Source organism: Oryctolagus cuniculus, chromosome 20 (genome assembly GCF_051225735.1).
Source record: "Oryctolagus cuniculus isolate XC-2025 breed Fujian yellow rabbit chromosome 20, ASM5122573v1, whole genome shotgun sequence".
Classification (NCBI taxonomy): domain Eukaryota; kingdom Metazoa; phylum Chordata; class Mammalia; order Lagomorpha; family Leporidae; genus Oryctolagus; species Oryctolagus cuniculus.
In genome coordinates, this window is record NC_142886.1 from 48,462,688 (window position 1) to 48,477,376 (window position 14,689).

At 52.1% G+C, this 14,689-nt stretch overlaps 1 protein-coding gene across 2 annotated transcripts in view; it reads left to right on the top strand.

The window, feature by feature from the left end:
• Nucleotides 1–316: 316 nt before the first annotated feature.
• YY1 (YY1 transcription factor) overlaps nucleotides 317–14,689 on the top strand; it is a 33,341-nt gene continuing 18,968 nt past the window's right edge. Inside the window, exon 1 of one of the 2 annotated variants that reach the window (XM_051830847.3) lies at nucleotides 317–1,418. In XM_051830847.3, the coding sequence (XP_051686807.1) occupies nucleotides 725–1,418 (694 nt within the window). In that variant the 5' untranslated portion in view covers nucleotides 317–724. The remainder of the gene's footprint in view (nucleotides 1,419–14,689) is intronic. The other variant, XM_089322809.1, reaches the window with a different exon arrangement.

The window sequence follows — 14,689 nt, forward strand, 5'->3', positions numbered from 1 at the left end:
CCCGGGGAGCGGGCTCTGTCGCGGGTGCACCGCGCAGGGCGGGGAGCCGCGCGACGCGCAGCGGCAGCGGCGGGAGGTAGCGGCGCCGCGCTGACGTCACGCGCCGCAGGCCAGCCAGCGCGCGTGAGGCCCGCCCCGCCCCCTGTCGCACCGGCCCCAATCCGGGAGGAGTCCGGGCGAGGGGGCGGGGCCAAGGCCGAGAGCCCGGCCGGGCGATTGGCGAGGAGGGAGGGGCGGGCGGGCGAGCCGGCGAGTGGCGGCGAGGCGGGGCGGGCCGAGGCCCGCGCGGAAGTCTCGCGAGGCCGAGCCCGAGCGGAGTGTGGCGGCGGCCGCGGCGGCGAGATCTGGGGCTCGGGCTGAGGAGTTGGTATTTGTGTGGAAGGAGGCGGAGGCGCCGGAGGCAGGGGGCGAGCGGCACGCCGGCCCCGAGGGCGGGAGGAGGCGCGGCCAGGGCGGGCGGGCTGCGGCGAGCGAGGCGGGCCGCCGGGACGCGCAGCGGCCGAGCGAGCGCGGGGCGCACCGAGGCGAGGGAGGCGGGGAAGCCCCGCCGCCGCCGCGGCCGCCGCGCCCGCCCCTTCCCCCCCGCCGCCCGCCCCCTCTCCCCCCGCCCGCTCGCCGCCTTCCTCCCTCTGCCTGCCTTCCCCACGGCCGGCCGCCTCCTCGCCCGCCCGCCCGCAGCGGAGGAGCCGAGGCCGCCGCGGCCGTGGCGGCGGAGCCCTCAGCCATGGCCTCGGGCGACACCCTCTACATCGCCACGGACGGCTCGGAGATGCCGGCCGAGATCGTGGAGCTGCACGAGATCGAGGTGGAGACCATCCCGGTGGAGACCATCGAGACCACGGTGGTGGGCGAGGAGGAGGAGGACGACGACGACGACGAGGACGGCGGCGGCGGCGGCGGCGACCACGGCGGCGGGGGCGGCCACGGCCACGCCGGCCACCACCACCACCACCACCACCACCACCACCACCACCCGCCCATGATCGCGCTGCAGCCGCTCGTCACCGACGACCCGACCCAGGTGCACCACCACCAGGAGGTGATCCTGGTGCAGACGCGCGAGGAGGTGGTGGGCGGCGACGACTCGGACGGGCTGCGCGCCGAGGACGGCTTCGAGGACCAGATCCTCATCCCGGTGCCCGCGCCGGCCGGCGGCGACGACGACTACATCGAGCAGACGCTGGTCACCGTGGCGGCGGCCGGCAAGAGCGGCGGCGGCGGCTCGTCGTCGGCGGGCGGCGGCCGCGTCAAGAAGGGCGGCGGCAAGAAGAGCGGCAAGAAGAGTTACCTGGGCGGCGGGGCCGGCGCGGCGGGCGGCGGCGGCGGCGGCGCCGACCCGGGCAACAAGAAGTGGGAGCAGAAGCAGGTGCAGATCAAGACCCTGGAGGGCGAGTTCTCGGTCACCATGTGGTCCTCAGGTGAGCGCCGGCCGCGCGCCGGCCCCGGGATGTTTTTGTTTTGAAGGGAGGCCATGTTTTATGTGTGCGATGGGCGCCGCCATCTTCTCCGCCAGGCAAGTATGGCGGCCCCAAAAGATGGCGGCGCGGCGGGGGCGCGGCGGGCGGCGGGCGGCGGCGGCGGCGGCGGCGGCGGGCCGCGAAGATGGCGGCCGGGGGGGCGCCGCCCGGCTAGGCCGCAATGGCGTAGTTTGTCCGAGAGGGGGAAGCGCGGCGCGGGGCGGGGGGCGGGCGCGGCGGGAGGGGGAGGGGCCGGCCCGGGCCAACGGCCGCGCCGCCCCCGCGGCCCCGCGCGCCCCCGCGCGCCCCCTGCGCGCCCCCGGGCCCGGGCGGGCGGCGGGCGTTGGCGGGGCCGCGGCGCGGGCCTCGCGGCCGGACGCGGCCTCCGGGACGCGCGCGCCGCCGCCGCCGCCGCCCGCTGGGGGGCGCTGCGGCCCGCCCCGCCCCCAGCCCCGCGGACGCCAACCGCTCCCGGGAGCCGCGCGGTCCGCGCGCCCGGCCCGCCCGGCCTGTCAGCGCCGCGCCCCGCGTCGGCTCCGCAGGTCTCCCCGCAGGCGGCGGGGTTCGTCTTTTGTCGTCCTCGTCGATCGCCTGCCGGAGCGGAGCGGGAGGATCGCGGGCGGCCGAAGGGCTGGGGCGCTGTGCGGCGCCGGCGGAGGGCCGCGGGGTGCGCCCCGGGGTGCGCCCCGGCCCCGCAGTGGCCGCGCGCTGCTGCCGTCCACAGGCCTGAGCGGACCGGAGCGGGAGAGGCTGGGCCGAGGAGGCCCGCCCGGGCCGGAGGGACGAGCGCCGCCGCCAGGGCCGGGCGGTGACGGAGGCGCCTTCCCCGGGAGCGCGGAGCGGCTTGCACGGAGCCTGCTGGGGCTGCGAGCCGGGGGTTTCCCTTAGCAGGAACTGCGTGAGGGGGATGAGGCTTGGGTTTTTTTTTGTTTTTTTTTTTTTTTTTTTTGATGAATTTGTTGAGTTCGGGATACTTAGGTAAAAACACAGGAGTCACATAAGACTACATTTAAAGTTTTATTTATTTGAAAGAGTTAGAGGGAGAGAGGTCTTCATCCGCTGGTTCACTCCCCAGTTGGCCGCAACGGTCGGAGCTGGACCGATCCGGAGCCGGGAGCCCCTTCCGGGCCTCCCACGCGGGTGCAGGGGCCCAAGGACTTGGGCCATCTTCTACTGCTTTCCCAGGCCACAGCCCAGAGCTGGATCGGAAGTTGAACAGCCGGAACTCGAACCGGCGCCCGTATGGGAGGCGGGTTCTGCAATCAGTGGCTTTACCCGCTGTGCCACAGTGCCGGCCCCAACATTTACTACTTCTTACGGTGTGTGTATGGTCCAGTTCCACAATAATTTAGAAAACCAACATATTTTGCATTTATCCTTAATTGCTAACTCACTCTTCCAAGCAAACTTGGTAGTGTGTGACTTTGACCAAGTAGTGTGTCAGGTCAGCTGGTGAGGGCAAAGGGTCTGGGTGCTGACAAATGGAAGCCAGTCTAGAGCCAAGTCAGCCTCCAGGAGTCATCGCACTGCCTGTGCTCGGGGCTGCGAGGGGAGTATCTCAGTGTCCCTTTCCTAAAGCAGTGGTGGTCTCTCGCGTGATCCAGGAGTCTGCTGGGCCGCAGCTATAAGTGCTGGAGGGAATGACATTGGGGTGGCCCGTCTCCTCAGACAGGCTTTGTGGTAATCAGTCCCTTTAGTTGTCCTTGTGCCAGAGAGAAGCTAAGTAGTTTGTGGTCAGTTATCATGTCCCTAGTTCAAATTCTGACCAGGATTTCATTCTCAGAGCTGAAGCAAGATAACAGTTGCTAACAGGTGAAGAAATCAAGGCAGTTTAGATGTTAGGCTAAATCTGGGCGTGTGCTGTAGGGGGAGCTGGTAAGAAGTGTATTAACTAGTTCTGTGTACTTGATCTCATTTGAGCCTAGGCATGAGAGTTAACAGCACTGTAGTTTTACTAAAACAGGGCCTTTGATTGGGATGAGCCGGGAAGCAAGTTTTGCCTAAGCCCCAACCTTTGTTACCTGAGGTCATTACAAAAATAATTGTGCATAGACTACCATCAAGGCTCCTGTTACTAGCACTTCTTGGTTTAAAATAAATGCTTATGGAAACCTGAGTTTTGGGTTTTGTGGATTTCTTTTGCTTGCATGCCACCTTCCTTTACCTTCCCAGGGAGGAAGCACATCCCTGCTGTGCTGTAGGCATCTCGAATGTAGCAGCAACAAGGGAATCCAGCAGTTGTATAGGAGGGGAACTTTAGACCTGAAGGGGTCTTTTAAATCAGCTCTTTTTTTTTTTTTAATTCAGTTGACTTCTCACGGTTCTGTGGATTTTTTGATACCAACTAGGTTGTACAGAGGTGCCACTGTCTAATTTCAAAACATTTTCATCACCCCCCAAAGGAACTGTACCTGTTAGCGGTCACTCCCCATGCCCTTGCCTCCCAGCCCCTGGCAGCCCCTAATGCACTTCCTTTGTCTGCCTGCCCGCTCTGGACACTATATAATTGGAATCATGCGATATGTGGCCTCTGTAGGGTCAGCAGAATGTTGCAGGGTTCACCCCTGGAGTGGTGTGCACTTCACTCACTTTAATAGTGTAAATAATGCTAAATAATGTAGAATGTTCTTTTGTCCAGGTAGTCTGGCAGGACCTGTGTGTTTTTGCAGATGAGAATATTAAGGCCTCGTTAATCTGAACACATTTCAATATTTAATCACAGTTCAGCTCTGTTTCGGGTTTTCTTGACCAGTTGTGTTAAGGCCATTGTTTGCTTTGAGCTTTCTTCCTCACATCCAGTTAATGGAGATTGCAGTGTTGGCAGATTTAGGGCAAAGTGTGACATACTTTTTTCTTAGATATTCATTGCTGTTATATAGATGTGACTGTATATTGAGCTAATTATAAATGGAATTAACTAAACTATTGAACTGAGTAGGGAAGCTAATGATAAAAATCGAACATTTAACACGTTTTGAGGGAAATCTGGGCCTTTAAAGTCTTGAGGTTTCATGTGGTTAGAAATTGTGACCTTGAAGGCTGTTGATGCTTTAGTTATCATCCAGTAGTAGGATGTATGTGGAAGCGCTCTGTGCTGGAGTGAACGAAACATCTAAGGCCAGAAAGCCATTGGTAACAAAAATCAGTGAAGTGAAAAAGTCAGCATGTGTTGAAGTTTTCTCGGTCTTTTTATACATTCAGAAAATTCAAATTGTCAGAAGTAACTAGGTATGACTATTTGCCATTCCTCTGTGGGCCTCCCCTCCCCCCCCCCCTTTTTTTTTTACCTGTGCTTTTATCTCTAAGTAGAGACACAATCGACAAATTCCCATGGAGCAACACCAAAAAAAGCCTTCCAAAGGAATGGCTGCAACCCCATGACCTACTTCGGGTAGCCTAACTCACAGATCCGAGTCCTGACCTGGCAGCTCTGGGAGCCCTGGCTTACGTGATAAAGCCTCCTGTGCTGTGTGACTGTCAGCTCCAGGTTGTTAACCTTTGCTGTTCCGCTCCCTCTCCAGGGAAGAGAGAGGTCCCTAATCGGGAAAGGGCGGGTCTCCTGTCCTATCTACAACAAGTGGTTCAGGCTTTGGAAGAGAGCACATTTAAAAACAGCCAAACATACTGTGTCCTAGATATATTTTAAAAAAGCATTGCTTTCTTTTTAAAGGTATTTGGTCAGTCTCACACTTTTATTAATTTATTCGAGAGGAAGAAAGAGATCTTTGACTCACTGGTTAACTCTTCCAAATACCTGCACTAGCCAAAGCTGGGCCAGGCCAGGCCCCAGCCAGGAGTCGAGAACTCCTTCCAGGTCGCTGGAACCTAGTCACTTGAGCTATCCCTGCTGCCTCCCAGGGTCTGCATTAGCAGGAAGCCAAGTCCAGGGCTGCAGCCGGATGCTCTGTGGGCATCTGAACTGCTAAGCTAAATGCCTACCCTACAAAAGGCATTTCTGTTTCCTTTGCTTTTCAAGTCTCCTTTGCAAGGTTGGTCTGTTTTAAGACTAAGGAGTTTGGATCCCTCATGGGTTTGTTAGCAAAAGAATTATTACAGCGAACTTTGGGGGGGGGGGGCAGGCAGAGTAGATAGTGAGAGAGAGAGAGACAGAGAGAAAGGTCTTCCTTTTTGCCGTTGGTTCACCCTCCAATGGCCGCCGCGGCCGGCGCATCGCACTGATTCGAAGCCAGGAGCCAGGTGCTTCCCCTGGTCTCCCATGTGGGTGCAGGGCCCAAGGACTTGGGCCATCCTCCACTGCACTCCCGGGCCACAGCAGAGAGCTGGCCTGGAAGAGGGGCAACCGGGACAGAATCCGGCGCCCTGACTGGGGCTAGAACCTGGTGTGCCGGCGCCACAGGCAGAGGATTAGCCTAGTGAGCCCGCGGCACCGGCCTACAGCGAACGTTTCTTAAAGATCTGCATTCTTCTGTTTAACTCCTGATCAGCTCCCGGGGTGATTTCATTCTCTTTGTGTTCTTGCTACTTCCAATAGGAAGAGAAGCAAAAGTGAGTATTTCTCATCATTTCAAAACTCTGTTTACCAGTGAGTATTGGACAAACACTTGAACTTTATATTTTTAAAATTTGACTTCTGGAATGTGACTTGGTTGTTGAAAATAATGTTAATTTCACAACTGTTAGCTGAATATGTGGAAGAGGTAGAGACATCTTGGAAGTTAGCTCTCTGTGTGGGTGTGTGCCTTTGTGTGTGTCGTGGAATTGAATTATAGTGCCTAAGGGGAGCCATTTCCGAGCTCTCAGTATCTTCTTATTGATGGGCCCGTTCTGTTTGAGTTTGTGACTGATTGTCAATAATAAAGCCCCGTGGTTTCTGGGAATCATACTAGTACCAGCATCACATTTCACATGTCTTCTCTAGAGGACAATAGATGACCTTGGCATGTCTTGTCTTCTGACCTTGGGATCTTTGTAAAATGAGTTGTTGGCATGGGAAGATCCCTAAGGTCATTTTTATTCTTCATAACAGAGACACTCTTACTTTAAAAATTGCTGTGTGACTGTAGGAAGCGATATAATAGTTTCTTAAAGCAAAACTATCCTATTTTAACATGCTCTGGCAAATGAGGGTAGGAAGTCTCTTTAGCTTTGCACAGTGGGTTCAGATATGGCTGAGCGTTGATACAACATATTATTTGTGGTGAGCTGCTGCTTGTGTAAATTAATTCTTCTCAACTAGAGGATCGGGGGCGTGGGGAAAGCCGTCCGTTATCATTGCTGTGCAGGAAGTCTGGCCCTGGCTCTTCCTGGAGAGTGCTGAACTTGGGAATAGAATGGAGTTCTTGGTTGGCGCTGTGGTACAGTAGGTTAAGCCACCGCCTGCCACAACAGGTGCCCCGGTTCCGATCTGCCTGGGAAAACAGCAGAAGATAACCCAAGTCCTTGGGCCCCTGCACCCACATGGGGCACCTGGATGAGGTTCTTGGCTTTGCTGTTGTGGCCATATGGGGAGTGTGAATCAGATGGAAGATCCTCATTCTGTCTCTCTCTGTAATTCTGCCTCTCAAATAAATAAATAAAGCTTTTTTAAAAAAAAAAAATAGGATTGGGGGGCCGGCGCTGTGGCTGTTGCACTTCTGATCCAGCTCCCTGCTGATAAGCCTGGGGAAGCAAGTCCTTGGGCCCCTGCACCCACTTGGGAGACCTGGGACAAGCTCCTGGATTTGGATCGTCGGCTCAGCTCTGGCAGTTGTGGCCATTTGGGGAGTAAACCAGCCAGAATAGAATACTTGATAAACTTGCTGGGTTCTCCCACTTCGGAACACCCTGGGAGACAGCGGGTGATGGCTCAAGTAGTTGGGTCCCTGACATCCAGCTGGAAGACCCGGATTTAGTTCCAGGCTCCTGGCTTTGGCCTGGCCTGGCCCAGCCTTGGCTGTCGGAATCATTTGGGAATGACCCCATGGTTGAAGATCTCTCTTTATATATACATATCAAATAAATTCAGAAAGTTTAAGGTTGAGTGAATGGATGGAAGTTGTGCTGTATGGTAGAATTGTGTTTTACAGACCAGAATACCATTTGTTCTATTCCTGTATGGTGGGAAAGAAGAATTAAGCATGTGGAGAAGGTGGGGATGGGCTTTAGGGTCAGTCCTGCGTTCAAATCCCAGATCTACTGCTTACTTCAGATCTTTGAAGCCTTGTTTCTTCAGCCAAGAATATAGGGCTTAGTACCTAAAAGCTTTTGTTTGGGTTGAGAAATGTGACAGTGCTATCAAAGAAACAGGTAGTTAATAAACCATAGTACCCTTTCTTAAGATCTTTATTAAGTGGGAAACAGACTATGCTGATCTTGCTTACTCCTGAGTCCTCAGTCTTGAGCTTTCCCACTCCAGCGAAGGGTTGGGAGGTGGCAGTGATGAGTGGGTAATGTCTTTTTTCTCAAAAATAACCTACAATGGCCAGACCAAAGTTAATGGCCCAAGATTGAAAGAGTAGAGAAACAATCTAGCCAACATATACACGCATACACAAATAGGTAAGTATGCAAATTGATGGAGCCAAATCAGGATCACAGGGGGAAAAGGAAGCATATGAGCTTCCTGGCAATTAAGATTAAAAAAAAAAAAAAAAAGGGAAAGGAAATTACAGTGCCCTTATCTGATACTAGGATGAGAAAAACTTCTAAGGAAATCACGCTTTTCCTAGGGCTGGATTTGAAAGTGAACTGCTTTGTAATGTGAAGGAGACCCCTGATAGTAATGCGTAGCTCTGGGTTTTTTTCCCAACTGTTGGTAGTGTTTCATTTCCCAGTGCTGGTTAAGAGCTGCCAGAGATGCAGCCTAAAAAAATGAAAAACCACTTAAGTGGCAGAGCTACAGGGTTGCAGGGTGGGGGTCATCTCCATCTCCTGGTTCACTCCCCAGGTGACTCCAGGAGCCGGTCTCCTACACAGTGGCAGAGTCTCAGATACCTGAGCTGTCATCCTTCTGATGAACAGGGGGCCGGATCAGAAGCTGAATAGCCTGGCCTTGAACTGGCCATCCAGTGTGGATGCAGGAATCCTAGGCAGCAGTTTAGCCCTCTGCCACAGTGCCTGCCCCAGGATTGATATTTTCCATGTTTTTTACATGCTTACTGTAGTTTAGTGCTTTTTTTTTTTTAAGTTTAACATTGTTTGGAATCATTAAGGCTGATAGAGAAAATTTTATTTCGTCATATTTCTGAGCTTTCAGTTTTGCAGGTGTAAAATGTAGGCGAAATCTATTGGAATCAATTAAATACAGTATTAACAATTGAGCCTGTCGGGGGCCAGCGCCATGGCTCACCTGGTTAGTCCTCTACCTGTGGCGCTGGCATCCCATATGGGCACCAGGTTCTAGTCCTGGTTGCTCCTCTTCCAGTCCAGCTCTCTGCTGTGGCCCGGGAGGGCAGTGGAGGATGGCCTGAGCAATTGGGCCCTGCACCCGCATGGGAGACCAAGAAGAAGCACCCGACTCCTGGCTTCGGAACGGCACAGTGCCGGCCGTGGTGGCCATTTGGGGAGTGAACCAACAAAAGGAAGACCTTTCTCTGTCTCTCTCTCTCTCACTGTCTCTAACTCTGTCAAATAAATTTAAAAATAAATAGATAAATAAAAGTCTTTAAAAAATTGAGCCTGTCTGTTAAGTATGAGGTGAGGTTCACCTTAGAAACCATACCCAAGGTCTTTGATTTGTTTGATTAAAATGTGGTGGTAACCAAGTAACTGCTCCAGAGATGGCCAGGTCCTTGTTCTTGGGGCCTGCGAGCTTGCATCCTGCTCCTTTCTCAGACGTGCTGGCTGGCGTTCAGCATGTCACCCTGTTTGAGCCTTGTGACAGGTGGTATTGTCGTTCATTAATAAGCAGAGTTTGAGTGGAGGCTGGAGTGACAGGAACAGAAGGAAAGAGATTCTGACGTGGGTTTTAGAGAGCAGCCTGGCCTTCCGGTGAGGAAGGGAGGCGCAGGAGGAAGCTGCATTGACTCAGCGCCTTCCGTCAGACACTGCGTGCCCCTGCGGGCAGACCAGCTTGATTGGAGTCAGGAGGGCAGAGGAGACTTTTTTTTTTTCTTCCAAGATTTGTTTATTTTGAAAGCATCAAAGAGAGGGAGAGAGATGGTCTTGCATCCATTAGTTCACTCCCCAGCTGTCCACAAAGACCAGGCTGAAGGCAGGGGCTTCCCTGAGTCTCCCGTATAGGCGGCAGAGTCCCAGGTGCTGCTTCGCAAGGCCGTTAGCAGGAGGTGCTCAGAAATGCAGTGGCCGGGCACGAACCGGTGCCGTCACTGGGTGCTGGTGTCCTGGGCAGCAGCTCTGCCTGCTGGCCACAGGGCCGCCCCGAGATTGTTTTTACCTTTTAGACTTTTAAAGTGCTTCTGGCTCTGGTTCTTTAATTGTATCTGTTTGACTACAGATTGTTTTTGAGTCTCTTGGTTTGCCTCTCGACGGGGAGTGATTGTGACTTTGGTAGCACAGAGGCAGCTGAACAGCTGGGAGACTGTGATGGACAAGGGAATTATTAAGTCCTGCCCATGAGGGGAGCTCCAGCCAGAAATATGCGTACAAGAGTTTTTAAAGCAGATTTAGAGGCTGGCTTTCTTACGTGTTTTACTAAGATGGGTGCTCAGTATTGCCCCATTACTGGGCAGTAGAAACCAGTGACGTGCACAGCATGTTTGACAGAGTAGATCAAGTTAGCACTCCCCTGAAGAACGCATGTGTGAAATGAAGGACTGCAGTAGCCAGTGCATACAGGGAAGGCATGCTTTATGGAACTTTGCATACATACTATGACAGGGACATTTTTAAAATGGAATAATACAAAAAGGGAAAAATGCACTATCCTTTTTAAAAAAATTAGTAGCTTAAATAAAGCTACTAATAAGTACTTAAATAAGTACTACCCACAATCACCTTTACAAATTAGCATAAAAATTATCTTTTTTTAAAAAGTATGAGGCCGGTGCCATGGCTCACTTGGCTAATCCTCTGCCTGCAGCACCGGCACACCAAGTTCCAGTCCTGGTCAGGGTGCCAGATTCTGTCCCAGTTGCTCCTCTTCCAGTCCAGCTTTCTGCTGTGGCCTGGGAGGGCAGCGGAGGAGGGCCCAAGTGCTTGGGCCCTGCACCCGCATGGGAGACCAGGAGGAAGCACCTGGCTCCTGGCTTCAGATCGGCTCAGTGGCGGCCATTAGGGGAGTGAACCAACGGAAGGAAGACCTTTCTCTCTCTCACTAACTCTGCCTGGCGCAAAAAAAAAAAAAAAAAAAAAAAAAAAAAGTGTGAGGGCAAATCCGTAAATATATACAAGTAAATACACTCGCCCAAATAATAAGCCATGGATAGCCCACTATATTCTAAGACTAAAATTTTCACATAAATATATTGGCAAATAACAGCAGAATATCAGTGTAAATGAACTCTCTTACATATACCTAACCATAAATGTGTAAATACCAGAACCGAAGTGCCATGTAACACAGGTACTTATGTTCATAAGCAGAAACTACGCTCTGTCAGAAACCATAAGCTACACGACACGCTGGTCCGGCACTGTGGCGTAGCAGGTAAAGCTGCCACCTGCAGTGCTGGCATCCCATATGGGCATCAGTTCAAGTTCCAGCTGCTCCACTTCCGATCCAGCTCTCTGCTGTGGCCTGGGAAAGCAGTAGAACTTGGCCCTGGTGCTTGGGCCCCTGCACCCACGTGGGAGACCTGGAAGAAGCTCCTGGCAGGCCGGCGCTGTGGTGCAGTGGGTTAGAGCTCCAGCGTGCAGCACTGGCATCCCATATGGGCACTGTTTCATGTCCCAGCTGTTCCTCTTCCAATCCAGCTCTCTTATGACCTGGGAAAACAGTAGATGATGGCCCTAGTGCTTGGGCCCCTGCACCTGCTTAGGAGACCCGGAAGAAGCTCCTGGCTTTGGGTCAGCTCAGCTCTGGCCGTTGCAGTCATTTGGGGAATGAACCAGCAGAATGGAGGAACTCTTTCTTACTCTTCCTCTCTCTGTAACTCTTTCAAATAAATAAAAATAATTCTTTAAAAAAAAAAAAAAAAAAAAAGAGGCTCCTGGTCCTAGCTTCAGATCGGTGCAGCTCTGGCTGTTGCAACCATCTGGGTAGTGAACCAGTGGATAGAAGACCTAATTCTGCCTTTCAAATAAATAAATAAATCTTAAAAAAAAAAAAAAAAAAAGACAATGTGTAACTTTTTACTAGCAGTGAGAATTCAACAATTCACAAGGAAATTGAGATCAATAAAATGTTCCTAATTTAAATAGTAGGAACAAGGAGAGCATGTTCTAAAACTGCTCCTCACTGTCATTGGATTTCTTATAAGTTAAAATGGAAAGACAACTTCAAAGACTGAATAGCACAGAAAGATTGGTGACTTCTTGCCTAGAATAAAGCTGATTTGCCCTCCATGTTTCTCTGAGGCGTCACAGAACTTTTTCTTGTATTCCAGCACTTTCTTCATGGAGGTGAGCCCCCCCCTTCACAGAGGTCAGGCCTGCGTGCTTGGTCTCTGTTTGCTGGGCTCCTATCTTCTGCGTTAGTTTCAGATGGCCCTCAGCCCTGCTGAAATTGTGCTTTGGATGCACACACTCCTGGTGGACCTGGTGTGCCCAGCCACTGATACCCAGCACAGGTCACAGTCCTGCCACTATGGCTTCTTGTACCTGTGAGGGACTGAGTTGTGTGCAGACAGGATCTAGCTTCCCAGAAAGGGTACTGCTACAGATAGGGCGGAGAGCTGGGGAACTAACGAAATTCACCTATGCTGATTGAGAAGTTGTGAGCAGGCAGTGTGGCTCACAGGGAACCAGAGAAGCTGATGCTGTATGTCTTCCACAAAGATTGAATAACAGGAGTGATTTCTTGATGCTTTAATTTTAAGAATTATCTGCCTTTGTGCATAAGAGAGAGAGGCGTAACAACAGGATCTGTCAGCTGCTGGTGCCGTCTCTACCCTTATGGCCCATGCACATTTAACCTTCCTGTTGAGGTGTCTGAATCCTGGTGCTGGATTCTGCAGATGTTATGGGCGCTTTCACAGGGTCACTTCTTGCTGTCCCACTGGGTGCTGAAGACCCACGCCTGCCTTCCTTAGCGGGTCTCGTCTTGAACCTACAGAAATGGAGGACAGCTGATAATACTCTTTTACTAAAGCCTGTGTGTGCACTGGTTTGAGTCCTGGCTGCTCCACTTCCAGTATAGCTCCTTGCTAATGTGCCTAGGAAAGAAACAAACGATGACCCAAGTACTTAGGCCCCTGCCACACGTGTGGGAGACCAGAATGACAGTTCTAGGTCCCTTGCTTCGGCCTGGTGCAGCCCCAGCTGTTGAGACCATTTGAGGAGTGAACCAGCAGATGGGAGATCTCATTACGAAAGCATGGAGCAACCTACAATTATTTCAAACTTAGGTCAACAGAAGACTTTGAAGTGCATGTGTATGGTGATAAAAAAAAAAAAAATACTGATTTTTAGCCAGTTTGATTCTGGCTTTACAAAGTTTTCCTCAGTATTGGAATTGCCTAGATGTGGTCCTGAATCCCTCAATGCATTTCCTTTTTAATCTTACATATTTCTGTGACTTTAAATGTAGTCTGTGTCCAATTCCTGTATAGTTTTCTGCAACCTAGAACACTTTTTATCCATGCATGGTTGTCCACTTGCCTCCTGGAAGCCTGTCCGTGGTGTTGCGCAGGGATCTCCAACTGGAGAGGAATTCTTGCAGCTTCTCTCTTCCCCCAGCGTCTTCCATGCCGTCTGATGTCGTCCTGCCATCCCTCGTACTTCTCCAAAACAAACCTTTAACCTGTGTGAAAGAATGCTGACCCGTGTCTTACTTGGTAGTAAAATGTCCTTGTTCAGTGATCTCACTGTCAGAAATTATTCCTTGTTCCAAGTAGAAAAATTGCCACTGTAGTTTAATCCTGTGTTCTCTAAATTCAATCCCATCATTATAGATCAAGGGTTGGCAGACTTTTTTTTTTTTTAACTTTTTTTTTTTTTTTTTTTTTTTTTTTTGACAGGCAGAGTGGACAGTGAGAGAGAGAGAGACAGAGAGAAAGGTCTTCCTTTGCCTTTGGTTCACCCTCCAATGGCCGCCGTGGCCGGTGCGCTGCAGCCGGCGCACCGCGCTGATCCGATGGCAGGAGCCAGGAGCCAGGTGCTTTTCCTGGTCTCCCATGGGGTGCAGGGCCCAAGCATCTCGGCCATCCTCCACTGCACTCCCTGGCCACAGCAGAGAGCTGGCCTGGAAGAGGGGCAACCGGGACAGAATCCAGTGCCCCAACCGGGACTAGAACCCGGTGTGCCGGCGCCGCTAGGCGGAGGATTAGCCTAGTGAGCCGCGGCGCCGGCAGGCAGACTTTCTGTAAAGGGCCAGCTAGCAATGCTTTGGATTTGAGTTAGATGATCCTTGTTGGAGGTCATGAACTCCACATGCCTTGTGTCAGCAGGGTTGTGTCCAGATAGCGTCCTCACTCACGACACCTAACACTGTCGGACAACCTGTGTCCATTGGCAGATGAGTGGGTACACAAAAGGTGTCTACGCAGAAAAATTCAGGCATGAAGAATGGAATTTTGGTGTTTGCTACAGTGGATGTACTTTTAAAGCATACATGGTGAAATAAGGCAGATACTCTGTAATTCTACTTACATGAAGTACCTAGGATAAGCAAACTCAGACAAAGTGGAATAGAAAGTGGCGCTTAAAAACTTTATTTATTTGAAAGGCAGAGAGAGAGAAGGAAAGAAAAAGTTTTCCAACTGGTTAATTCCCTAGACGGCTGCAGCACCCAGAGCTGGGCCCATCTGAAGCCAGGAGCTTCTTCCGGGTCTCCCACATGGGTGTAGGGGCGCAAGCACTTGGGCCATAGCAGAAAGCTGGATTGGAAATGGAGCAGCCGGGACTCAAACCGACACCCACATGGTCTGCCAGCACTAGCAGCTTCACTTGCTATGCTCCAGTGCTGGCCCCGGAAGCGGCTTCTTAGAAGATTTGTTTATAATTTATTTCTTTGAAAGGCAGAATGAGAGAGGGAGGGCGAGATCTTCCCATCTGCTGGTTCTCTTCTGGAATGGTTACAATACCCAGAGCTGTTACAAATGATTACAAATGGTTACAACAGCCAGTGCTGGGCCAGGCCAAAGGCAGGAGCCAGAAACTATCCAATCAGCGCTGCAGCCGCGGCCATTGGAGGGTGAACCAACGGCAAAGGAAGACCTTTCTCTCTGTCTCTC